This window comes from Gadus macrocephalus, chromosome 19 (assembly GCF_031168955.1).
Source record: "Gadus macrocephalus chromosome 19, ASM3116895v1".
NCBI classification, from domain to species: Eukaryota; Metazoa; Chordata; class Actinopteri; order Gadiformes; family Gadidae; genus Gadus; species Gadus macrocephalus.
In genome coordinates, this window is record NC_082400.1 from 11,896,585 (window position 1) to 11,921,355 (window position 24,771).

A 24,771-nucleotide genomic window follows, 5' to 3' on the forward strand; every position below is an offset into this window, starting at 1 on the left:
TCACACCACTCTCCTAATCACATGTGTATATCCACCCTTAATCCCAGTTTGAGTCTCCAAGGGCTACGCAGGCCCACAGTACCGGACAACACCCTGAGCTCTGAAACACAACAGATACCCAAACACAGAGGAAGAACAACTAGAAGGCACACTGCTGTTTTAAAAAATAGCAGAGTGCTGCTTTTTTGTCTGTAACATGACGTCACAGGTCCAACTTGTCCTTTTTTTTTTTTTTTTTTCACGTTTGCGGAAACCGAGTTGTGGTCGCACAACGCAGTCTTCTTCATAACAGGCAGATGAAGCACAACTCGGCAGGAAGCGCCGTGTGATTCCCCTCTGAACTCGCTGTTGGCTCGTTTAACCACTCACAGGGAGGGCTGTCGACCTGAGACAACCCCCCCACTGCACTAGATCCATGATGGAGGGCGAGCCCCTCACTGAGTCCATCAGCCTCTTATAAACCTGGTTCTGAGGGCTGTGTGGGTTGACCAATGAGGGACAGGCGTAGAGCTTCATGAGAGCCAAGGGCCCATCCTAGCTTGCTTGCACATGCGTGTGTCTGTGCGTGTGTGTGCGTGCGTGCGTGCGTACTGACCCGTCTCTTGAGGGTCACCCTGATCTTGGACTGGTTGGTGATGAGCCTGATGGGCGCGCTCAGCATCTCGTGCTCGGCGCTCTGGATGGCGTCCGCCTCGATGCGGATCATCTGCCAGCTGATCTCCTTGAAGGTCAGGATCTGGGGGACAGACGCTCTTTAGGTCCAGCAGGGTACACACTGCTCTGTTCATGGACCAAAGACCTCTACCATGGAGGGTCCCTCTGAAAGGTGGCGCTGAGTAACATCTGGTGTGTGTTGTGTTGTGTGAGGGGGGGGGCTGTGTTGTGCTGTGTGAGGGGGGGGGGGCTGTGTAGTGTTGTGTGAGGGGGACTGTGTTGTGTTTTGTGACCTCTGACCTCGCCCCGCTGCGGGTCGGTGATGTGTTAGTGTTATGTGTCGCGTGACTGGGGGTCTGTGTTGTGTCAGAGTGTTTTGTTGTGATGTGTGACCTCTGACCTCGCCCCGCTGGGGGTCGGTGATGCGGGTGAAGCGCAGGTCGCTCAGGCTCCAGGAGGTGTTGACGCTGTACACCTGCAGCTGGGACAGCTCGAAGGAGGCGTTGAAGGCCTTGGCGCTGATCCGCACCACGATGGAGTTGATGGACAGAGACATGCCCTCCACCACCTTCTCCGCAAAGCCGTACTCACTAGGGGGGAAGGGAGAGAGGTTTACCACACATCCATACATCACCTTACAGACCTCTCTCCCCCTCCTCACATAAGGGGTGTGATCGATGATGACCGCTTAAGTTTAGATTGTCAATATAAGCACCCTATGTCAATAAAGCTCTTTGAATTTATTTGAGAGAGACAGACCAGGGAGACACAGACAGACCAGGGAGAGAAAGACAAACAGAAAGCGATCGTTTGTTATTTTTAATAGATGTTATTTTTATCTTTGAGACAATTTTTAATTTCTTTAACGATGTTAATGTTTATTTTCAATGCCAAAAAAAGTTTTTTTTCAATTTGATTCAACAGAGAGATTGAGAGAGAGCCACAGACTGACAGACTGACGGACAGATAGACAGAGACTGACCGGAAAGAGACACAGACACACAGACAGGGACAAGACACAGACAAACAGTCAGACAGACAGACAGGCCGACAGTCCAATAGACCGATATAGAGAGAGACAGATATCAACCTCAAACCAAGAGTTTATCAGTTTTTCTTGTTGAATCTGCCCATTAAACATGTCCAAGGCTCACCTCTGTCCGGAGGCGGTTGCTATGGGCGATGGTCCGTTGGGTGGGCGTGGCTCATCGCAGGTACTCATCTCCATCACCACCTTGTCCAGAGTCTAGACGCCACGGGAGAGTGTCACAGTAACGTTAGGTTGGCATGGGTGGAACCGCCTCAGGTGAACTATCTATCTCTGAGTCACTGAGCTCCTGCCCAGCTCTTGTGAGGCAGCGACCGCTATCAGAAACCAACAACTCAATCGACATAATACTATACAGAAGAACCAGCCCTTTGGCAAACAACTGCATCCACCTTTTCACTGTTCAAACACGGGCAGCACGGTATTGTGTTTGATCCGTATCGCAGAAAACACAACAGCCATCCGCCCTGTCAATGCATCCGATACAGATGACAATAACAAAGTGTTACCCTGAGGAATGAATACAATGTCTGCCCCAGACACGGTATAGGTGCTATCGCTTTCTGTTTTGCTCGCCGTTATCGCGCCCTACTTTCTCATTATCGCCTTTCTTTTGAGGAGGGAAGGCGGTGGTTTCGGACGTGGTCTTACGCAACAGCGAGAAGCGGGGATAAATACGAGCTGCACTCGGGCCGGGAGACGAGAGCAAAGCAAGGAACTGGGAGAGCACACTGGAACCAGTCCGCTGAAGACCACACCGAGACCCAGACGAAGACCAGACCACGACCCACCTGAAGACTAAACTAAAAACGCATCCACCTCAAGACCTCAGACCAAGGAGCCCGTGACCACAGCGACCCGAGGAGAAGACCCAACGGACGTCCGGCAGAGAACCATGGAGCGCGCCTTCCTCCTCCTGGCGGTCGTCGTCGCCGGCAGCCTGTGCCATGAAAACAACACGTCCTGGGGCCGCGGCGCCAGCCTGGCCGTCTGCCAGCCCGACAGCTGCGCCCTGATCAGCGAGCTGTCCGCCCTGCGCGAGCGGATGGACAGCGTGGTCCGCGTGCAGCACGACCTGCTGGACACCGTGCGCACGCTGGTAAAGGAGGCGGCCACCAGCCAGGCCCAGCAGGGGGTCAGCAGCCGCGAGACGCTGGAGCTCCGCAAGCTGAACCAGGAGCAGGGCCAGGAGCTCAAGACCATGCGGGCCAGCATGCCGTCGGCGGCGCCCCGCGTGGCCTTCTCGGCGGCGCTGGGCGACTCGGTCGGCCCCTTCGACCACGACACCACGCTCAAGTACCAGCGCATCCTCTCCAACATGGGCAGCGGCTACAACCCGGCCACGGGCTCCTTCACCGCCACGGTGCGCGGCGTGTACTACTTCAGCTACACCATGTACAACAACAACTCGGGCCAGCCCAGCTCGGTGGTGTCCATGATGATGAACAGCCAGAGGATGGTGTCCACCTGGGACACCGAGGGCGACGACAGCCACGACAGCGCCACCAACGCCGCCGTGGTGCAGCTGGAGGCCGGCGACAGCGTCTACATCCTGCTGTACGCCAACCGCATGCTCTACGACGACGGCTACTACTACAACACCTTCAGCGGCTTCTTGCTCTTCCCCATGTGAGGCCCCGGCGGCCGTCTGGTGAGGTTTGAGGGATGAGGCCAGTGGGATTGGCAGGACTTGATGGTGATTGGTTGAAAGCAGGGGTTGGCTGGATTCGATTGTTGTTTTGACAGAAATATATATTTTTATAGATTTGCAAATGATTATTTTCCTGCCTCTTCCTGATCCTTTAATACAAATAAAATAATATCTAATATATGACATTACCACTGTGTGATGGTGTGAATTCTTTACAGAGAGAGAGAGAGAGAGAGAGAGAGTGAGAGAGTGAGAGAGAGAGCGAGAGACACACACAGACAGACAGACAGCCATATAGACAGCCAGCTTACCAGCGAGATGGGGTGGGTCTTGAGTTTGGTCCATGGTATCTGTCAGAGACGACAGAAAAGGAAAGACACATTCAGCCACTGTCGTATTTTAAACCAATCTTACACAGATGGAGGGGCCATTATAACCACCTCTACAGACTGTGTGGCTTCATCAGTTAACAAGGTAAACATCTTGTGGTCGACCACAGCAGATAGGAGCATCTTATTATTAACACAGACATGAACATGTTCTGGTGTTTGCACCTTTAGGTTGTCGTTAGTAAAACAAGCAAGTTGTTTTAGTTTGTATTTTAAGACACCTAAAGAAATGTTAAACAGCGTCATTTTCATCACTTTCATTTTAGAACATTGAAAACAGAAGAGGCAAGTCTTTGGGTTTTAGCTGATTAGATCAGATGTATTTTAAACAGAATGGCAGCAACAGACATCCTAGCGCTCACACCCACAGTAACACATACAGACACACACACACACACAAACAGACATACATACACACAAACAGACATACAGACCCACAGAGAGAAGAACACGCCATCTCAGGATGTGCTACTGCACTCAGTTATTACTGGTGGTGGTGAGACAGGTGATGGTGAGACAGGTGGTGGTGTATGCAGCTCTGCTCACTGGACTTGACTTCTTAACTGCTTGGTATAAATCGCTGCGTAAGATGTTTTACATCCATCCCATAGATAACAATGACGAAATGTTGTGTTCAAATTATTTTTGGCCGATAATTATAAATGTTGTACGTTGTAGTTCTGCTGAGCTGGGCAATGCCACGGCAATCGGGATAAAAAAATAACACACACACAGTCACCACCACAAACCAAGGGTGTGTGTGTGTTGACCAAAGCTGTGGTCATCTGGCATTGAGTTAGGAAATGAGTGAAAGTGAGGTGTGAGTGAGTGGATTGTGAGTGCATGAGTAATGTAATTGTATTTGACAGGTAATATTTTCGTGTAAACACATTAAAGACGTGCTACAAGCGGCTGAACTCTCGATCTTCCTCGTGTGGCCTGTAGCCAGACTCTAATCCACACTGCTGTTGAATCTCGGAGGTCATTCCTCATCTCTCTGAAGGTCATATGTGTACATTTTAGGACATAAACACATCAAGTAGGCTTCATCTCATTATTAATGTTCAAATCTCACCGATAAAACCCTAGGAGTGAGAGAGTGAATGAGTGAGTGAGTGACTGAGTGAGTGAGAGACAGAGCTAGGTGTGTGTGTGTGTGTGTGTGTGTGTGTGTGTGTGTGTGTGTGTGTGTGTGTGTGTGTGTGTGTGTGTGTGTGTGTGTGTGTGTGTGTGTGTGTGTGTGTGTGTGTGTGTGTGTGTGTGTGTGTGTGTTTGAGATCTAGGTGTGTGTGTGTTACCCTGATGGTGGCCTTGTTGCAGCCCACCCGGTTGATGGCCAGCCAGGTGGGCAGGTCCAGCAGGCTCTGCAGCACCTCCTCATCCAGCTCCAGGTTGGTCAGCTGCCCCTCCCCCTTCAGCGTGCTCAGGTTGATCTTGTCTGGGGACAGGTTCTTAGCAAACCTACCGACACACACACACACACACACACACACACACACACAGCATTAGAGGTGTCTGGAGACACACACAGACACACACCTTTAGGGGTAGTCTGGATAGATTACATATTATATTGGATACAGAAGCGACTGTCAACTGGTTGATAAAGATGTGCTGGAATTCATGGGGGTGGGAGGAGGGAGTTAAAGGCTGGGGTTGGGATGCAAAACCGTGTTACAAGACCATGCAGAACAAACACGTGTGTGTGTGTGTGTGTGTGTGTGTGTGTGTGTGTGTGTGTGTGTGTGTGTGTGTGTGTGTGTGTGTGTGTGTGTGTGTGTGTGTGTGTGTGTGTGTGTGTGTGTGTGTGTGTGTGTGTGTGTGTGTGTGGGGGGGTCAGGGTCTGGTTGATTATTTAGTTAATTGTTAGCAGAGATTTCTCATACCTCCAAATTCCTTGCCATACAGCCTCTCTACAGAGGGCAATGTTATAAACACACTATTATTAGTAGAACTGCTTTGGGACACTAGATTTTGTCATTGACATTTTGATAGTTCATCTTATACAACATTTTCGCCCCATAGCTTCAGAAAATGTAACATTGTGTTATTTATCTTTCAGTTGAGTTGCTCAAACAAAGTCAGTCCACTTGGCTGCACCATTGGCTGTGGTGACTTGTGATTGTTGTGTGCCAATAACCATAGAACACACACACACACACACACACACACACACACACACACACACACACACACACACACACACACACACACACACACACACACACACACACACACACACACACACACACACACACACACACACACACACACACACACACAAAAGATGAGCGAACATTCTAGCTCATGGGAGTATACAGTATACATTAATTAGAGGCCAAATTACGTTTTAAATCATTGAAGGTTATTCATTAACACATCAGTTGTCAACATGGACTTAAACCTTACAATCAAAACACTTAAACCATTAGTATGTCACGATGACTTCATTATCGATATACCGTTTCTAAGAAGCGCACACACACAAACACACAGGGGGGGGGCCAAGTGTGTGCCCTAGCCTTGTGACCAGTTAAATATTCATCCCACTCCACCGATCAAATATCCACCGTGCGAGCCAGCAACACATCGTCATCTCGCTCCCTCTCTCTCCTCTCAACCCTGACGTCACTCACTAACCCTGCTGAAGACCACGCTGGAGAACCAGAGGCCTGAAGAGGCCAGAGGAGACTTACAGAGACGGCGTGAGATGGACCAACGCAGAGAGAGAGAGACAAACCAAGAAGTAGTCAGCCTCCGAGAGGGAGAGAGTCAGAGAGAGGAGGAAGTGTTGCGCGGGCCTTTCTGTGGTGCAGGAATATTTCACTTTTCTAAATCAGGAGCAACGCGGAGGGGGGCTGGGCCATTACAACATGTTACTCTCCTGCAGGCTCTCACCAACACCCACTAACCAACAGTGTAGCCATCCGCCCCTCATCCCCGTCCCAGCTGCCCGCGCTCGGAGGGGGTTTCGGGGAAGCAGAGAGCACGGAGCCCAGAAAGGAGACGATTTGGAATGGAACGCTTCCTAAAAGGCATCTAGTGTGCTCGGAGAGTGCACTAGATGTCTTTTAGGAAGTGTTCTAATAAAACAAATATGCAACCAAACCGAACCCCCCCCCCCCCTGGCTTCCTGAAAGCGGCCCCTTGCAGAAACAAGATAAGAGCGGAGACGTGAATCAGCTCCACAGAGAATACTCGTTTCTTGGAGTGGATTAATAACAGCTTTAAACTGAAGGGCTGTCCCACATCAAAGTAAACATAATGACCCAGTGGTCAGCACTGTCAGCCATGATCCTCTTCCTTTGTGGAGACCTGTAAAGACCAACTGACTGTCTCAAGGCCCTGCTCACCTTGATGGGTTCAAGGCCCTGCTCAACCTGATGGGGTCAAGGCCCTGCTCACCCTGATGGGGTCAAGGCCCTGCTCACCCTGATGGGGTCAAGGCCCTGCTCAACCTGATGGGGTCAAGTCCTGATGGCGTCAAGTCCTCCTCTTCCATCCCTCTCACAGCAGGGTAAAAAAACCTCACTCCAGACAAAGAGAGCTAAAGGGTAAGACCACTCACTTCAGTTATGGCGGATGGATGGCCGTTTTTAACTGGATGAGGGGAGCAGGGTACTAGTGGATCACCAGGTTCTTGAGTCACAGACCTGGAGGTTCTGGTTTCGAGTCCAGGTAGCCAAGGCTCACATCAAGGCTGCTCCTTGATTGAGTGTAGGCTGTCTGAGTTAACGAGGAAGGTGCTTTGGAGGAATGGATCTGATTAACATAATTCAGCCGTAAAATGAAGGACATTTCTGAATGGTGTGTGAGTGATCTGCTAGCATGAGCAGAACCCACAGGGGCTGATTGGACAAAATAGAGACAATACACCTGGTAGCCACCAAGCTGTGGAACAACGATGTCACTTCCTCTCAACCCCTCGTCCCGGTCCTCTCAACTGGTCTGTCCAACACACACAGAGAGCCCATAAACTCTGTTCCCCTACGCCTGCTTGATCACAATCAAAGACTGGATCTGGACTGAGTCATTAAGCAGTAAAAACAGTGGAACCAACAGACCCTGGACCCTTTAGCAATAATAAGGGTGTGATGCTTCACGTATTCATCCTGCAGCGTTTCCGTACAGGACTTTGGGTCGTTACAGATGTGTTCCGATACAAGAGCAAACAGCAGGTTTTGGGAACACAGGCTACCTCAAATCCCACACCGACAAACTAGAGCCAGCAAATTCTGAGGTTGTGTTTCGTTTGCAACATGTCCAACAAGTTGACTCATCTGAAACCGCCCGACATGATTATCACCGCCAGCCGATGTGGACAAAGTGTTTACACATTAAGAGACAGGTGTGCGTTCTGCTTGGTGCTGGGCTGTCATCTCTCAGGGAGTTCTTCACTGAACGCTGCTTGTTTTGTTCTGAGTCAGAGCAGCTGGTTGTCCTCATCTGAACAGCAGGATCCTTCACTGGATGTGCTGCAGGATGTGAGCTCTCTGTGATTCTGTGTTCATTAGTTCTGATGTGGATGACATGGGAAAGACTTTCAGTTTTGCTGAGACATGAACATTTTCCCTGGTGTGTTTTATTACGTTTTTAAATTTTGTGCTCAAAGTCAATTTCCTAAGAAAAGGTGAGACAATATCTTAGCAGGCCTACAAGCTAGAGCTGTTAATGGTGAACTTTAAACAATGTGGAAAGGCAATTTAATTCATTTTAATTAAAACAAATGTAAACTATTTGTGGTGCTGAAAATTGACCCGACTTTCAAACCCAAGTTGTGTACCTAACGGTGTTGTGAAGTCAAACCAAGTTGTGTACCTAACGGTGAAGTCAAACCAAGGTGTGTACCTAACGGTGAAGTCAAACCAAGTTGTGTGCATAGCGGTGAAGTCAAACCAACGTGTGTAGTATACCTAGCAATGATTCTCAAGGCCCTGGTGGGAGGTCATGAGGTAAACTCCCCCAGTATGTCATGTGACGATCATAAAAAGGCAGTGAGGCATTGTGTCCATCGTCTGCACATCTTTTTACTTTCCAATTACTTTTGTGTTCCAGTTCTAGAGATCGGGTTTGGTTCAAGAACAGACAGCGTTCTCAAGAGGGGGAAATAATCTTGATCGTTTTATTTTTAAAGTATGGTGGGACGGGCTAAAAACGAAATTCTTGCAAAAAACAGAATTCAGAATTCATTATTCAATGAATTGCTGTGATTTTAATGTCAAGAGATATAGAACCATTTTTACACCAGACTTGCATGCAACAAACACAAACACATGCAGAAGTGTTTGTGTGTGCAGTCTAAACACACAATGTGTTGAAGTGAAGCAAGCTTGAATCTACGCCAAGAAGGAACAGAGGCACTGGAATATTTATGAGGACGGAGCTTAGAAAGGTTAGGAACACACACACACACACACACACACACACACACACACACACACACACACACACACACACACACACACACACACACACACACACACACACACACACACACACACACACACACACACACACACACACACACACACACACACACACACGCACACGCACACGTTTGATTCCAATGCAAGTTAGGAACATTACATTGACTGATAGACCTCACTACAATGATATTCTTAACAGGCTCCTCCTCCCATCTCCACTAGCCAATCGGAGAGAGGCCAGTTCTGCTCACAGCTGGGCTCAGATAGCTCCTGGTATATAAGAGAGGCTTCATTCAGAGCAACAGAGGGTCGTTAGTGCTGCTGCGTTCAACCAATGAAAGGAGTCACCGGTGCTGCATTCAACCAATGAAAGGGCGTCGACGGAGTCACCGGTGTCGTCTTCAACCAATGAAAAGAAAGCAACTGAGTCATCCTCTGACTGCACAGAGAAGGGGCCAACATGCTGCTGATGACTCGTGCCGTACAGGGATGGGACTCATGACACCAAACATCCCACCGCCGTCCCATTCTTAATCAATAGCTGCAGCAATAGCATCTCCATCAATCACACAGCAACCATTCTCTCTCTGAATGAACATCAGCTCAGTAAGTCCCTCCCCAAGGCCTTGGATCAGCGGAGCGTCTAGCTGCTGCTGGTCATTCATCTGTGTGCTTCAGGTTTCGGTCCTGTCCATCTCCACCCTGGTTTATCTTGAGAAGACCCCACAGGTCCTATCAAACCTGTGATGATGCACTCAGTCAGATGCACCCATCACCCTAGCTCCACCTCCACCAAGGTGAACCGCGCTGACCTCAACCCTGGTGTCCTTCTGACCTCGACCCTGGTGACCTGCTGACCTCGACCCATGGTGACCTGCTGACCTCGACCCATGGTGACCTGCTGACCTCCAGCCAGATCGTGATCAGACATAAAACTGACTCAGAGAAAAGATTGAACCAAGGAATTTTGAAATGTTACATTCCAACAATGTAGAGAGGAAGAGGTCTCAGCTTTGAGGTCCAGACTGCTTGTGTGATGAAGAGCTTGGCCAGGGTGATTAAGAGCTAGCCTAGCGTGATGTGTGGTGGTTAGCTGTAGAGGAAGCAGCTACGGCCTGTTTGTGGACCTAACCCCAACCCCACACCGTCTGCCATTTAAACAGAGCGCTGTCCAATTAATGTGTCCATCTACATAATAAACTATACACCTACTGATCAGCAAGCTCCCCTTAGCCCTTCGGGTGGAACTATACACCTATGGGTTAGTAAGTTTCCCTGGGCCCTAGGGATGGCACTACACACCTTCTGGTTAGTAAGCTCCCCTGTAGCTAGGGATAGAACTACAAACCTACTGGTTGTTAAGCTCCCCTGGGCCCTAGGGATGGAACATGTTCCACCATGTTCCTTCTCCATGTTCCTCTATGACCTCCTTGACCTCCAGTGTTGACATACCAAACATGGCTGCCCGTTCCAGCTCAGCCCATATGCTGCTTTACTGCAACACTGTTCTCCATCAACACTGTCTCAATTTAACAATGTTGGACCCTGAAGAAGCAAACCCCTCTCTGGCTATCAGTGTTCTACTCCTGGGTGGAAAGGACACAGTTTGATCCCCCATATCTGCAGGGAACCTGAAGGCCTGTTCACCTCGACGCTGAACCTCCACCTGCTCTGCAGGACATGGATCTGAACCCATTGAGGTCAAAGGTCATGAAACGCGGCCTAATAAACCGATAATGGTCGACCGCAGAAGGAAGATGTTGTGGGATCTCTGAAGCACTAACAATGGCCGTGCACCCCGACCCTGATGACACCTGTTTGTCACCGGCCAGAACCGGCCGAGATTCGTCAGCTGCCACATCAGCCAGCCAATGACTATCAATGAATCAGATCTGATGACACGCTTCTGGTATATGAGCTCAGCCTCAATAAACAAAATAGGGGACGATATAGATACAAAGCAGTGTTTGTTGACATTATAAATGCATGCTATTAGTTCTGTCTATTCTAATTCTGTGTGCTAAATGCATAAGGTAGTCATTGTACGAACAATTACAATTCTAGTCTCTTGCAATCAGGAATATATCAAATAATCAGAAATGTTTCTAAAAACATGTCCTGGCTGAAGTACACTACGCAATCAAAAGCCAACGATTGTAACTACTGGTCAAAATAATAAAGGCTTAATATGAAACGGGGAACGAGGTAGTACTGCTTTGGTCTGACAGGGAAGAAGGGCATCATAAGGCATAATACTAGAAGAGTCATGTGAGGTTAACCAAATACAACCAAGCTATGTTATGTTATGACCCCATTCTGTGCCATGTGGCGGATGAGAAAGACACCATGCTGGGTTGAGTGTCCAGGATTAGTCCAGTCTGTGAGGACTAACACCAAGGGGAGAGGTTATCCCTCACTTGGGGGAGAGGTTCGCCCTCACTTTGGGGAGAGGTTAGCCCTCACTTTGGGGAGAGGTTAGCCCTCACTAGAGAGAGATTAGCCCTCGGCCCCTTACTAGAGAGAGATTAGCCCTTACTAGAGAGAGGTTAGCCCTCACTTTGGGGAGAGGTTAGCCCTCACTTTGGGGAGAGGTTAGCCCTCACTTTGGGGAGAGGTTAGCCCTCACTTTGGGGAGAGGTTAGCCCTCACTTTGGGGAGAGGTTAGCCCTCACTTTAGGGAGAGGTTAGCCCTCACTTTGGGGAGAGGTTAGCCCTCACTTTGGGGAGAGGTTAGCCCACACTTTGGGGAGAGGTTAGCCCACACTTTGGGGAGAGGTTCGCCCTCACTAGAGAGAGGTTAGCCCTCACTAAAGAGAGGTTAGCCCTCACTAAAGAGAGGTTAGCCCTCACTAGAGAGAGGTTAGCCCTCACTGGAGAGAGAGGTTAGCCCTCACTAGGTGGAAGTTAGCAGGTTAGCTCCTGAAGTTAGCAGGTTAGCGCTTGTCTTAAGCTCGTCGATGCGAGAGAAAAACATTAAATATGTACAAGGTGGCCCGTAGCCGACCAGGGCTAAGGGTTTGCCCGGGTTAGGAGATAACCCAGATTAGGAGACAGCCCGTGACAGCCCGGGTGACCTGGGGGGACAGGGTGAACACTGACCTGGAGAGATGCTTCAGGATCTGCTTCTTGATCAGCCCGGCCATGACAGAGACTAGAGTTTCAGACTGACAGCTAGCCGCTAGCTGCTAGCTCGATGCTAGCCGTTCTCCACCGGCGGGTTTATTACGACACCTCCACCCTCATCCTCCGGTCCATCTTCATCCTGGTTGCCGTGATGCTCGGGTCTTGAGGAGTTCCTTCGCACGTCAAACGCTAAATAGGCGGAATCCAGGTCCCAAAGAGAGATAGTGAGGTACCTAGCTAGTCCCGGGCATCACTAAGACCGTTAATGTGGAGCTCTGACCGTCAGACGGTACGGACACAACACCTGGCAGCGGGAGGAGCCGTGTCACGGCGAGGGGCGGGGACAGAACGCGGTTGTCTGTGGGCGGGGTCAGAACGTCAAGCTTTGCTGGCGTTGAAAGAACGTTAAGATGTGTGGGCGTGGACAGAACGGTAATGTTTGTGGGAGGGGAAAGTACGTCAGGATGTGTGGGCGGGGCTTACATTATATGACAAGTTGTCCGTCTGAATCACTGGAGGAAGTAGAAAGAAAATAGAAGGATTTTCTTATTCTTATTCATTAGGCCGTCATGTTTAGGCCTAGGTTAGCATAAAAAAAGTCCTTAACATTAAGAAATTAAGAAACGCATGCACTGTACAAGACATTGTGTTCAGTAACTTGCCTATGATTTAAATGACGTTTAATTTTCCCTTCTCGTCATTATGAATAGTTAGTTATTCATAAACTGTCCTCTGGCGCCGTCTAGTGTTTAAATCGAGGAAATGTTTCTTCAAACTGTGACACCAATGCACATTCCTGTGCAGGACATTGGTCCAGAGAAGATAGTTCACATTTCATGCTTGTGGAAAAACATCGAATGTAAATTGTTTGAGGGCCTCAGTAAATTAGACAGCCAATTAACCGATCATATAAAAGTGCAGCTAAACGTTTAAAGTGGCCTGTTATTAATTATTATCCTGTTACGATTCATACACAAAGAAAATAGCAAACAATTCCAATATTGAACACAATGTGGACTATTTGATTTAATTAATTAGGGCTCATTGGCTGTTACCATATCAGCAGCAAAACTGAACATTACATTACTTTAATAAACAGATCTCATAATGGACCATAACAGACTACGGACCATGAGATACTGCACTGGGACCATTAGAGACTGTACTGGGACCAGAGACGACAGTCTACCCTCCCACTCAGACGTTGACTTGAGGAACTTCCCCTTAGATAAGGTACGCCTGCAAAACTTAAAAAGAATGATACATTAATAAGATGAGTTAAGAGATAGGCCTACTTATTTGAGAAATTATGGATTTAATAACAGTTAAGAGATAATTATTGGAGAAACTAAGAGTTTTATAAGAGTTAAGAGATAATTACTGGAGAAACGTAAGGGTTTCATAAGAATTAAGAAATACCTATTGGAGGAACAAGGTTTTTTTTATCAGAGTTAATTAATAGCCTACTTATTGGAGGAACGAAGGGGTTTTATACGAGTTGGAGATACTTTTTAGATAACCTTAAGGGTTTTATAAGAGTTAAGAGATACTTATTGGAGAAACTAAGGAGTTTTATAAGAGTTAAGAGATACTTTTTGGAGTCAAGAGTTACTTAAGGATAAACTAAGGGTTTTGGTAGATCTTAACGGGAGTCACTGTGGAGGCAGAGCCTCAAGGGGCTCCAGCTGACTGATGCCACGTATGAAGGGAGGAGCGACGGAGGAACCGGTTCTATTGGCTCAGGAGCCTTCAGATCTCTCTGAGGAGGGGATGGGATGGAGAACGATTATAAAACTAAATTAAAAAAACTGAAGCGCCACCAGGGGGTCGCCCTGCAGCTGACAGCGGTGTAACATGAACTCTCAGCTCATTTCCATCCCACTCTTCCACAGGTTGATGTTAACCCAGAGTTAATCAGATGCATGTACAGAATGTACAACATGTGTGAACATTCTTTCGCCACAGGCGTCTAGGATGATGCACAATCCAGCCCAGAATTAAACATTAAACGCTTTCCTCTCCAAGTGCGACAAACATGATGGGGAGTAAAACGGGACCACTGGCTTCAGGTTACAAACCCGGCCGGGTCAAGCAGACCCCTTTCCTATTTTAACACACGCACACACACTCACGCACACACAGACCCAAGCCCCCATTCCAGGGGGATTTGACACACACACACACACACACACACACACACACACACACACACACACACACACACACACACACACACACACACACACACACACACACACACACACACACACACACACACACACACACACACACACACACACACACACACACACACACAACCCCCTGCCCCTAAACCAGCCCCAGGAAGGCCACGACGCGCTCCCTGATACGCTGAAGGTTCGGGACTATAGGAGGCATCCAGGACGCCTCCAGGACGCTCCTCTATACCCAGCGCCAGTCTGCGACGCGTCACCCCTCCTGAAGACATCTCCACCACTCCTGAACGACATCTCCTCCGACAACAGAGATGACGGCGAAGAACCGCAACAAGGCGAGCTCCGGGGAAAAGACCACCGCTGCTGCTGCTGCTGCTGCTGCTGCTGCTCCTCCGTCGTCTGCCCAGGTCGACGCGTCGACAAAAGTGCAGAAAAGTAGCGATGAGGTCTCAGGAGCCGTGACCACCCCAAAGAGTCCCGGGTCTGGACCCAGAAGCGATGGAGGTGGAGGCTTCCAGGTGCTTCTCTTATTGTTTTCCGTCGCTCTGGTCGCTGGAGGAGGTTTTGCGGCGTTTTATCTCCAACAGGCCCTAGAAGAAGTTCACCAGATCGGTGCCAAGAATCAGGAAACCGCGCTGGAGAACGCAAAGTTACACGGGAGGATGGAAAGCGTTCTTGAACAGGTAGGGGATTCACAACTGGTTATTTTATCCTTGCATCCATTATTTCATATGCGTAAAAACATGCTTCTGCGGGGCCATCGATCACCATGTAACTACAGTGTAACAGGCCATCGAACACCGTGTCCTTACATAAACAGGCTCGACATATCTTCATAAAGCTTTGAGGATGGTCTCCCTGACTCTACGTTTTATTACATCATCCATCACTTGAGGCGCTGGGTTAACAGTCCTTATCGCTAATCGTCCCGTTTCTTTGAAGTTGCGTTTTTAAAGAAACTCTGAAGTTAAGTTTTTAGGTGAATCATGTAGGACAGAGGAGCTACAACATGCCTCCTTTGTCATCGACCCATTTTTACGCCAAAGGGGAAAAAATGGAACATGCAACTGAGCTGAATAGTGCACTGAAATGCACCTCAAACCCATCCCTGCCCCAAAGGGCAGGGATGGGTTTGAGGTGCATGAAGCCTGCGTGTTCCCACAGTAACCATCCCTGTTCCTCCTGCTTCAGGTGGATTCGGTGAGGCGGGCGGTGGAAGGGTTGGAGGCCTCGCTGGCCGTGACGCGCTCCGAGCTGGGGGCGGCGGGGGGGCGGCTGCGGCAGGGCGAGGAGGAGAAGCAGCGGCTGGAGGAGGCGCTGCAGCGGCTGCAGAACGACCTCCTGCAGGACCTGTCGGCGGGCATCAGCCAGGTGAAGGAGGCCCGCGAGAGGGACTTCTCCTCCCTGGAGAGCACCGTGGAGACGCGCCTGGCCGAGGTCGGCCAATCCGTGGCCTCCAGCGTGGCCGAGCTGGCCGCCGCGCAGGGCGAGGTGCGGGGGCAGTTGGCCGGCCTCCAGGCCCGCCTGGGCGAGGCCGAGGCCCCGGCCGTCCTGAGGGGGGAGCTGGCGGTCGTGGCGGGGGCGGTGGAGGAGCTGGAGGCGGCGAGCCGGGCCTCTGAGGCCGGCGCCGTCTCGCTGGCCGAGCAGATCGGCGGCGTGAGCGCCGAGCTCCAGACCCGCAACGGGGAGGTGGCGTCGCTGGCGCAGGAAGTGGACGCGGTGCGGGCGCTGGTGCAGGACACCGTGGGCAGCCTGAAGGGGATTGTGACGGCGGCGGAGGCCGGGGTGACGGAGCTGCGGGCCGGGTCCGAGGAGCTGGAGGCCGGGCTGGGGCGCGCCCAGGAGGCGGTGGGCCGCCTGCGGGAGGAGGCGCGGGAGCAGACGCTGCAGCGCTCCGTGGACCTGGAGGCGCGGGCCAAGGCGTCGGAGGAGGCGGCGCAGGCCGTGGCCGAGCTCTCCTCCAGGGTGGAGGCGCTGCTCGCCAGCCACGACTCCCACGATAGCGCGCTGGCCGCCCACGGCCAGGCGGCGGAGAAGGCCCGCGCCGGCCTGGCGGAGGAGCTGGAGGCGCTGAGGGCCGGCGTGGAGGAGGCCCGGTCCAGCGCCGCCCAGGGGCTGGCCACAGGGGGCTCTCTGGGGGGCCTGACGGAGGCGCTGGACGGCAGGCTGTCCACACTGGAGGAGAGCGCCAGAGACAGCATCCAGACCCCCCAACGTCTGGAGGAGCTGAGGGCCGTGGTGGTGGCCCTCGAGGGGAAGGCTGCCCGTCTGGAGCAGCACGAACAGGCCATCTCCACCCTGCAGGATGCTCTGAAGAAGACCACCGCCACCCTGGCCGCCTTGTCCCCCAAGAAAATCAAAGCCAAGAAGCCGTAGAACACTAATAAAGCCTTTAATATCAATCTGATGAGCTGATTGTCAAAGCCTCCTGGTTCTCCCGCACATGAAGCACATGAGGTGCTGAATCCCCTGACCCCCCAGTTGTCCTGGGGGGGTCCGCGTCCTGGGGGGTCAGGGTCCTGGGGTAGCACCCGTTGTCGTCAGGACTGTACCGGAGGGCAGGACCAACAGGACCTGCTGTTTTCTACACCGAAGTGGACTCTCACTGCACTGTATTTTCTACTGTTTTGTTTCTTTTGGACATTCACTTTTATTATTTACATCCCGTTTTCTTTCCAGTAAATTTAATTTGATACGTCTTGTTTTGGGTCATTAGAACAATGTTTACAAACTGCGTTTGGCTTTTTCTGTTGAACGAAAAATAAAAATTACACTAAATTCTCGGGATGTTCAATCTTCCAAACCTTTTCATTTGGTAGGTCATCGATTCAGGGGTAGAGTGGAAGCTTTAGGGATTTATTAGTGTCAAATTTAAAGGAAGGCCATAGTGTGGTGTGACGTCACTCAGCCTCTTGACATTCACTTGATTACTACTCTGTTTACAGTCAACCAAGGACAGATACAATGTACTATATGTACTACACATACAATTTACTATATGTACTGTACATACAATGTGTACTATATATACAGGCATGAAAGTGAAAGTAGGATCCCAGCATAAATGGATCGATCATATTTTCCATTCACCATCTGGATCAACATGGGACCTCATATCCGCTGCAATGTAGGTCAAGTCTCATCAACATACTCTTGTATGCAGGGATGCATGTTCCACAAGCCACCATCTGTGGTATATCTGGCATGCAGTGTTAGACATTTCACAAGCTATCATCTGTGGTATGCAGGGTTACATGTTCCACAAGCTAATCTGGGCAATGGTGAATCGTGGAGACCTTTATGGACGGGTCAACGCTGTTTATTTAAGCACTCTTTTCTCCCAGTGAGTAGGGTACTTGGGTAAGGGTACTAGGGTAAGGGTACCAGGGTTAGGGTACTGGGGTTAAGGTACTAGGGTTAGGGTACTAGGGTTAGGGTACTAGAGTTAAGGTACTAGGGTTAAGGTACTAGGGTTAAGGTACTAGGGTTAGGGTACTAGGGTTAAGGTACTAGGGTTAAGGTTCTAGGGTTAGGGTTAGGGTACTAGGGTTAGGGTACTAGGGTTAGGGTACTAGGGTTAGGGTACTAGGATGAGGGTACTAGGATTAGGGTACTAGGGTTAGGGTAATAGGGTTCGGGGACAATGGTTAGGGTACTAGAGTTAGGGTACTAGGGTTAATGTGCTAGGGGTTAAGGAACTAGAGTTAGGGTTCTAGGGTTAGGGCAGCGCTACTCATTGCACGGCTCACCAAACCTATATTTGCGGCTCGCATGGCAGTAAAAATATACAGTGATATGATCATGCAGTGAATACAGATATTTAAAAAAAACAATCAATAGAAGAAGATATATAACATAAAACCTAAAAAAAACGAATGTGGCTGCTCTCTTACAAACAATGCCTCTGAATTATTCCAGAAAATAATACTAAACAGCTCACATAGGACACCGTTGAATTAGCCTCTTAATTTTCCTCTCAAAGTGCACCAGATTGATGCATTTTACATTGAATGGTAAAAAAAAAAAATTATTGAAGGGGGGTATTCTATGAACACACTCGTTTTCATTGATATTTTTTACAAATCTTTTTAATAAAAAGTAATAACTTATTTTTTAATGGCTTCCATGTTATGTGATCCAGTGTCTCCACATTATTCCAGAAAATAGCGCACAGTCACACTAGTCTTAATTTTCCTCTGAAAGTGCACCAGATTGATGCATTCTAGGTTAAAAGGTACCGAATGTTCTTCCGGGGGAGCATGCCCCCGGACCCCCCTAAGGACTGGGTTCCCTCCACAGTTTCAAAACATTCTGTGGGAAACACTGCTTCAGGGATGACACATTAATAAGCAGGCAAACTTATGTAGGACTGGATTGATAGGTTTTGATACTTTGCGGTAAAAATGGCTCTCCTGTTGACTTTGTCCTGTCAGTGCGGCTCTCCTGAAAAAAATAGTGAATACCACTGGGTTAGGCTATCAGGGTTAGGGTACAAGGCTGAGGGTACTAGGGTTAAGGTACTAGGGTGATGGATCAAGAAATGAACACATACCTCCCGAATAGCCCAGTCTGCCGTGATTGGTCTGCATGTTTGCGGGTGTGTTGGCAAATTCACACCCCGAGATGTTGAGAAGCTGAGAAGAAAACATTGCGGGTAGCTGTGAGGCGGGACTTCTGCACTGCCCACTACACAGTCTGACGTCACACTGTTATGGAAGTAAAGTTTGTGCGCAAACAAGCTATTTCACACACTTATTGAGGGGCATTCTCGTCGGAAGCGAATACTCCCCTGGCTTTGAGTTAGATTTGCCTAGCTTAGTAGACGTAAAACCTGTATACATACATCATATAACAGTCTTAAGATAAGGGAAACTTGAAAAATCATGATATCACCCCTTTCAGAATAATTTAATCCTTAATATAAAAAAGTACATTGATTGACAGATGAAGAGACATTACAGAACTGTTGGTCATCGCTGGTATTGAAACTTCAGGTGTTCAGCAGGCAGTTCATGATGAAGTATGAGCTGTGGTCTTGGGGGTGTATAGTGAGGGACGGAACATCAGGCCCTCAGTCACTCACAAGACATCTTCCCACCCCTCAACACGTTCAGAGTTTGATACACAAATCAAGGTCTTCTTCTCCACCACTGGGGAGCAGTAGATAAGCCATTACCATCAGTTTCAGAATCGCCCATTCAGTGACCTCCCAAGTTGGGGGTGTCCAGACACATCCCCCCCCCCCCCCCCCCCCCCCTCAGCACCAGCACCCCTTGCGTCTGGGGGGGGTGCTCCGGTCTGGGTGTCACTCAAGGGTAGACTCTGTCTCATGGGTAATAAACAGCTGGTGGTAGAACGGCAGCCATTTCAGATCCTCCAGAAACCACCAACTGGAAAACTGTAGTTTTCCAGTTCGTGGCAAACTGTAGGAATGTAGCATTCTTGTTCCCGCTGCAGAGTTCTCCAAATGTCTACATTATATGATTACATTATTTTACTTTCAGTTGGTGATGGACGCAATCTCAAAACACGATACATGGCTTCATCAAAAAACAAAAACTAACAAGACCTTAAAGAACAAAGCCAAGAGGTTCACTCTGCTCACAGTTCACTCTGTTCACCCTGGTCGCCCAGCTCGGTCTGGAGCAGAGCGTGGTTCAACAGACCCTGTAAACGCAGGCCGATATCCTCACCATCAGGGACATCCTCTGAGTCCAGCGCCCCCTGCTGGCCGGGGGTCAGGGAGGCCAGCTCCTCCCCCTGCTGGCAGAGGCTCAGGGGGGTCAGCGCCCCCCTGAGCTCCTCCACCTCCCGCTCTCTCTTGGCCAGGTCTTCGGCCAGCTGTCCGATGCGCAGTGTGAGGTCGGACAGCCGGGGCTCGAAGGCGGCAAAGTCCCGCTGGATGCCGGCCACCTTGGGCTTGAGGTCGCCGGCGAAGGTGACGGTGCGGACGAGGCGCGCCCGGCCGGCCTCCAGCTCCCGGAGCCGCTCCGCCGTGCGCCCGTCGGCGGCGGCGATGGCGGGGAGGCGGCGCTGCAGCTCGCCCACGGCGCGGGCGTTGTCCTCGGCGACGGCGCGCAGGGCGGACACGCGGTCGATGCTGGCGCTCAGCAGGTCGGCGATGCGCGTGACCATGGTGCGCTCCGCCTGCAGGGCCTGCTCCTCCAGGGCCCCCAGCTGGGCCAGCAGGGCCTCCAGCTCCGACCGCAGACCCTCCATGCGCCGCACGTCCGTCTTCACCGACGCCACCTGGTGGTGGGGGGAGGGTCAGGCAGGGAACTCTCAGAAGATCAGGAGAAAGACTCTGAAAACCTCTAGATGTGGAGACCCTCTAGATGGTCCTGATGAGACCCTGTAAGTGGGGAGGCAGTGTAGATGGTCCTGAGGAGACCCTCTAGATGTGGAGACCCTCTAGATGGTCCTCTGAGGAGACCCCTAGATGGTCCTCTGAGACCCTCTAGATGTTTGGAGACCCTCTAGATGTGGAGACCCTGAGTCTAGATGGTCCCCTGAGGAGGCCCTCTAGATGTGGTGACCCCCTAGATGTGGTGACCCCCTAGATGTGGGGACCCCTAGATGTGGAGACCCTCTAGATGGTCCTCTGAGGAGACCCCCTAGATGTGGGCATCCCTAGATGTGGAGACCCTCTCGATGTGGAGACCCTCTCGATGTGGAGACCCTCTCGATGTGGAGACCCTCTACGTGAGCGGGGGGCCGTGACGGTGAACCACACCTTGTTGTTGACCTCGGTGGTGACGGCGCCGGTGCGCTCCTCGATGCGCTCCACCGCCCCCGTCACCGCCGCCACGCTGCTCTGGAGCTGCTGGCTCCGCCCCCCCGCCCAGGAGCCCAGCTGTCCCGCCTCCCGCTGCAGGGCCTCCAGCTGGGGCCCCAGGGAGCCGGACCCCGGACCCGCCAACGCCTCCTGGACCCCCTGGCACTGGAACAAACACACACACACACACACACACACACACACACACACAAATGGGGGGGTTCACTATTAGCTTGTGGATTAGCTAACAGATTAACTAGTCACCAACACAGTGTCACCTAGCAGTTTAACTAGCAACTAGTTTAAAATCGACCTGAATCCATGTCGTGATTTTTGAGCAGAACAACACAAAGTGCCTCACAAGGGGAACAGTAAACCAGCGAGAGAACCACAATGAACTCAAAACAACACAAAACATCTGAGCGCTGAGCGACATGAAAGTGAGATTTAGATTACAAAGGACACGACTTGATGAGCAGAAAGGTCACTGAACAGGTTAGTTCAGAGATATTGTTTTGCACGACAACAAAAGATCAAGACAAGGAAATAAAAATACACAAGGAAGCCAGTGTTGAGGATTGTATTCATTTATTGCATTTATTGAAAGATAGACGTGGTTCCCCCTCCTGCTGTTTCCCCCTCCCTGTCCCTGACCCCCCATGTTAGAAGATCAACACGTTTCACCTTCCTCCTCCGTCCTCCTCCTCTCTGCCGTCCGTCTCTAACCGTCTCTCTCGATCAATAAAGCAGCTGATTGGCTGGTATCAGCATCAGATGTTCCTTCCCTCGTGTCACAGACCAACTACAACAGACCCCCCAGAGACCAACAAACTTCTTCACAACATTTGGACTGAATATAATATAGAACAAATGTGTGATTGGTTTATTCTTTAATGCTCTTTGAGTCTAATAAAGGCCATGAATCAAAAGTGTTGCACGTCATTATACCTCGAGTACAATGAACGAGAGTCAATGACCACTTACCAACTGTCATTACAATAACATTAATGTTGTCATTCAATGGCAGAATGTCATTGAAGTGACATTACAATCACATTAATAATGTCATTGAAATATTTTCCTCGCAGTAGCTGTCAACAGAACAGCAATGAATTCAGAACATAAAAGCTCAGTACTTAACTTACACAAACAATTATTAAAAAAAAAGAACTAAAATGATGATGAGACCAGAGACCTTCAAACCGGGCGGCTGAAGCCAACCAGGTCAGTCGCTGAGGTCTCCTCCTAACACAAGGTCAGGTGGGTCTTCCTCATCATAGTCTATCCACTCCTCCTCTTCCTCCTCCTCCTCCTCCTCCTCCCCCCACAGTCCTCCCCCCTCCGCCTCCCCCCGGCCCTCCCTCAGCACCATAGTGAGCTCCTGCACCGCCTCCTTCACCACCTCCAGCTCCTCCTTCATCCTCCGGACGCTGCCGCGGGCCTGCAGCGCGTCCACCTCCCCCCGGAGCGCCACCATGTCCCCCAGGGTCCGCAGCAGCCCGTCCTCCGTCCCCAGCACCGTCAGGGTCAGCTCCTCCAGCCGGCCCTCCGCCCCGCTCAGCGCGGCCCCCAGCCGCAGGATGGAGCGCACCGCCTCCTCCACGGCGGGCAGCTGCTCCTCGCAGGCGCGGGCCCGCGGGACGTGCTCCCGCAGCGCGGCGGCCAGCTCCTCCCCGCGGCGGGCCAGGTCCCCCACGCGGCCCCCCAGCCCCAGCAGCTGGGCCGTGTTCCAGTCCAGCTGGCCGCGGGCCCGCACCACGTCCGCCTCCTCCGCCCGCTCCATCGCGCGCACGTTGCGGGCGGAGCTGTCCGCCAGTTCGTCCAGCCGCTCGGCCAGGGCCCGCCCCCGGCGCTCCGCCTCGTTGACGCTCTCCGTGGCGCCGGCGTGGGCGGCCCGCGCCTCCGCCTTCAGGCCGGCCAGGTCGGAGGTCGCGGACGCCATGCGCCCCGCCCACAGCTCCGTCACGTTCAGGAAGTGGGCGTTGACCGCCTGGAGGGCGAGCGAGGCGGCGTCCTCGTCCGCCTGGATCGCCGTGACGACGGAGCGGAGGGCGGCCAGGTCCGTCTGGAGGCGGGTCGCCGTGGCGGCGGAGGCGAGCGCCCCCCGGAGGTCCTCTTGGGACGAGGAGAGCTGCGGCCACAACACAAGACAGCGGGCGGTTGGTCCGGCGGCGAGGCTTCACTCAGTAACACGATGGACCAGGGGCTCAGAGAGTCTGGACCGCTAGGAGGAGGAACGGACTCCAACCAGGAACCGTCTGGTGGGAGGGGGTCGGATCCTCTGATGTGACGGGGGGGGGCGGACCCCCAGCAAGGGGTCCACACTCTACCTATAGGGGTCCTCTCTGAAGATGATCTGACCCCTTCCTGCTCCTTAACGACATGCAGCTGAATTCACGGCCGAAAGGCGTTTCCTAAAATGTAAACTTGATTGCGCTCGATCTTTCCATGACGTTTCCACGGTCGTGGTAGAAACATCCTGATTGCAACTTGACTTCATAAATAGAGGATTTTTTTTTTACACAATTTTCATTTGATTATGGTCCTAAAAAATACTTCCATACTTAAGGAAACCTTCCTTCCCTAAACGTAGGGAACGTCCTAAAACAAGGACCGCCCATATATGGAGAGGAAATGCGTGTTCCTGGTGGTAGATATGAAACAATACCAACCTTCTCAGACACTCTGAGGACCTCCTCTTCCAAAGTCAGCAGCCCCGTTGTCCTCTGGTGCAGAAGTGTGTATTTATTCTCCAGGTCAGAGAACCGTTCGTTCTGTTGCAGTACAACCCTGGAATCCAGGAGAGGATCATCATCAGACATCAACATTTGAGTTTGCATCTCAACCTAAAACATGGATTGGAATTTAAATGTTCAAATGTCTTACCATGCCAGAGCTCCGCACACTGCCAGCGTCAGGACACACAGACACGTTCTAAGGTCGAGCAGCGAGGAGCCAGAAGGTTCCGCCAGCCGGACTCCAGAACTTCTCTCCTTCCCTACCTCCTCTGCCTCCAGCCGGCCTCCAGACCTTCTCTCCTTCTCTTCACCATTCGCTTTCGGTGACTCCGACAAATTGCTGCTCTTTGCTGAGTGGCTTTTCTTCCGTAGCTTCACTTCATTCGACATCTTAGGGCAGAAACGGACTCGCTGCTTCTTCAGATACTTCAGACGAAACAATCGATAGACGCCGTAAAAGTTCAGACTAAATTTAAACATGCATAATAGACCTGTCGATACCGTTACATTGTGCAGTCCAAGTTAATATCATGGTAGAACGAAGAAGACAAGAAGACATCGGTTAGGATCCGTGTCCCTGTTGTTGCTGCGCCTGGAGGAATGTGGAGTCGACGCGTAAAGCCACGTAGACGCGTAAAGCCACGTAGACGCTACTGGCCGCAGAGGAACCCGCTGCTCTGCGTCGCTCTGCGTCTTCCTCCTCTTTCCAATCCTCGACTTGTGTTGGGAACTGCGCTGATATTATGTTTCAGGCGGACCAGCGTTTATAGAC

General features: G+C 51.0%; 4 protein-coding genes across 6 annotated transcripts in view; 2 read left to right on the forward strand and 2 right to left on the reverse strand.

Annotated features, from left to right (window-relative positions):
* The window catches only part of bltp3b (bridge-like lipid transfer protein family member 3B), a 28,431-nt gene extending 15,769 nt beyond the window's left edge, over positions 1-12,662 (reverse strand). Inside the window, exons 1-6 of the mRNA XM_060038807.1 lie at positions 12,268-12,662; positions 5,041-5,203; positions 3,665-3,703; positions 1,809-1,900; positions 1,055-1,244; positions 596-736 (exon numbers count right to left, since the gene is read on the reverse strand). Of these exons, the coding sequence (XP_059894790.1) occupies positions 596-736; positions 1,055-1,244; positions 1,809-1,900; positions 3,665-3,703; positions 5,041-5,203; positions 12,268-12,311 (669 nt within the window). The 5' untranslated portion in view covers positions 12,312-12,662. The remainder of the gene's footprint in view (positions 1-595; positions 737-1,054; positions 1,245-1,808; positions 1,901-3,664; positions 3,704-5,040; positions 5,204-12,267) is intronic.
* LOC132447806 (complement C1q-like protein 2) lies at positions 2,351-3,630 on the forward strand. Its single transcript, XM_060038794.1, has one exon. The coding sequence runs from the start codon at positions 2,598-2,600 to the stop codon at positions 3,333-3,335; it is 738 nt and encodes a 245-aa protein (XP_059894777.1). The 5' UTR covers positions 2,351-2,597; the 3' UTR covers positions 3,336-3,630.
* Positions 12,663-14,457: 1,795 nt separating the features above from the next.
* On the forward strand, positions 14,458-17,264 carry ckap4 (cytoskeleton associated protein 4). Its single transcript, XM_060038771.1, has 2 exons — positions 14,458-15,169; positions 15,678-17,264. Exons 1-2 carry the CDS (start codon positions 14,798-14,800, stop codon positions 16,860-16,862), a joined length of 1,557 nt encoding a protein of 518 aa, XP_059894754.1. The 5' UTR covers positions 14,458-14,797; the 3' UTR covers positions 16,863-17,264.
* Positions 17,265-19,370: 2,106 nt separating this feature from the next.
* ikbip (IKBKB interacting protein) lies at positions 19,371-24,689 on the reverse strand. 3 transcript variants are annotated; one of them, XM_060038777.1, is made up of 4 exons: positions 24,148-24,689; positions 23,934-24,051; positions 21,220-21,426; positions 19,371-20,735 (listed from the first exon to the last, which is right to left on the reverse strand). In XM_060038777.1, exons 1-4 carry the CDS (start codon positions 24,477-24,479, stop codon positions 20,088-20,090), a joined length of 1,305 nt encoding a protein of 434 aa, XP_059894760.1. In that variant the 5' UTR covers positions 24,480-24,689; the 3' UTR covers positions 19,371-20,087. The 3 variants fall into 3 exon arrangements, with proteins under 3 accessions (XP_059894760.1, XP_059894761.1, XP_059894759.1); XM_060038778.1 differs by lacking the exons at positions 19,371-20,735; positions 21,220-21,426 and adding an exon at positions 21,833-23,392 and having other exon boundaries at positions 24,148-24,389; positions 24,557-24,689; XM_060038776.1 differs by lacking the exons at positions 19,371-20,735; positions 21,220-21,426 and adding an exon at positions 21,833-23,392.
* Between the last annotated feature and the right edge of the window lie 82 nt (positions 24,690-24,771).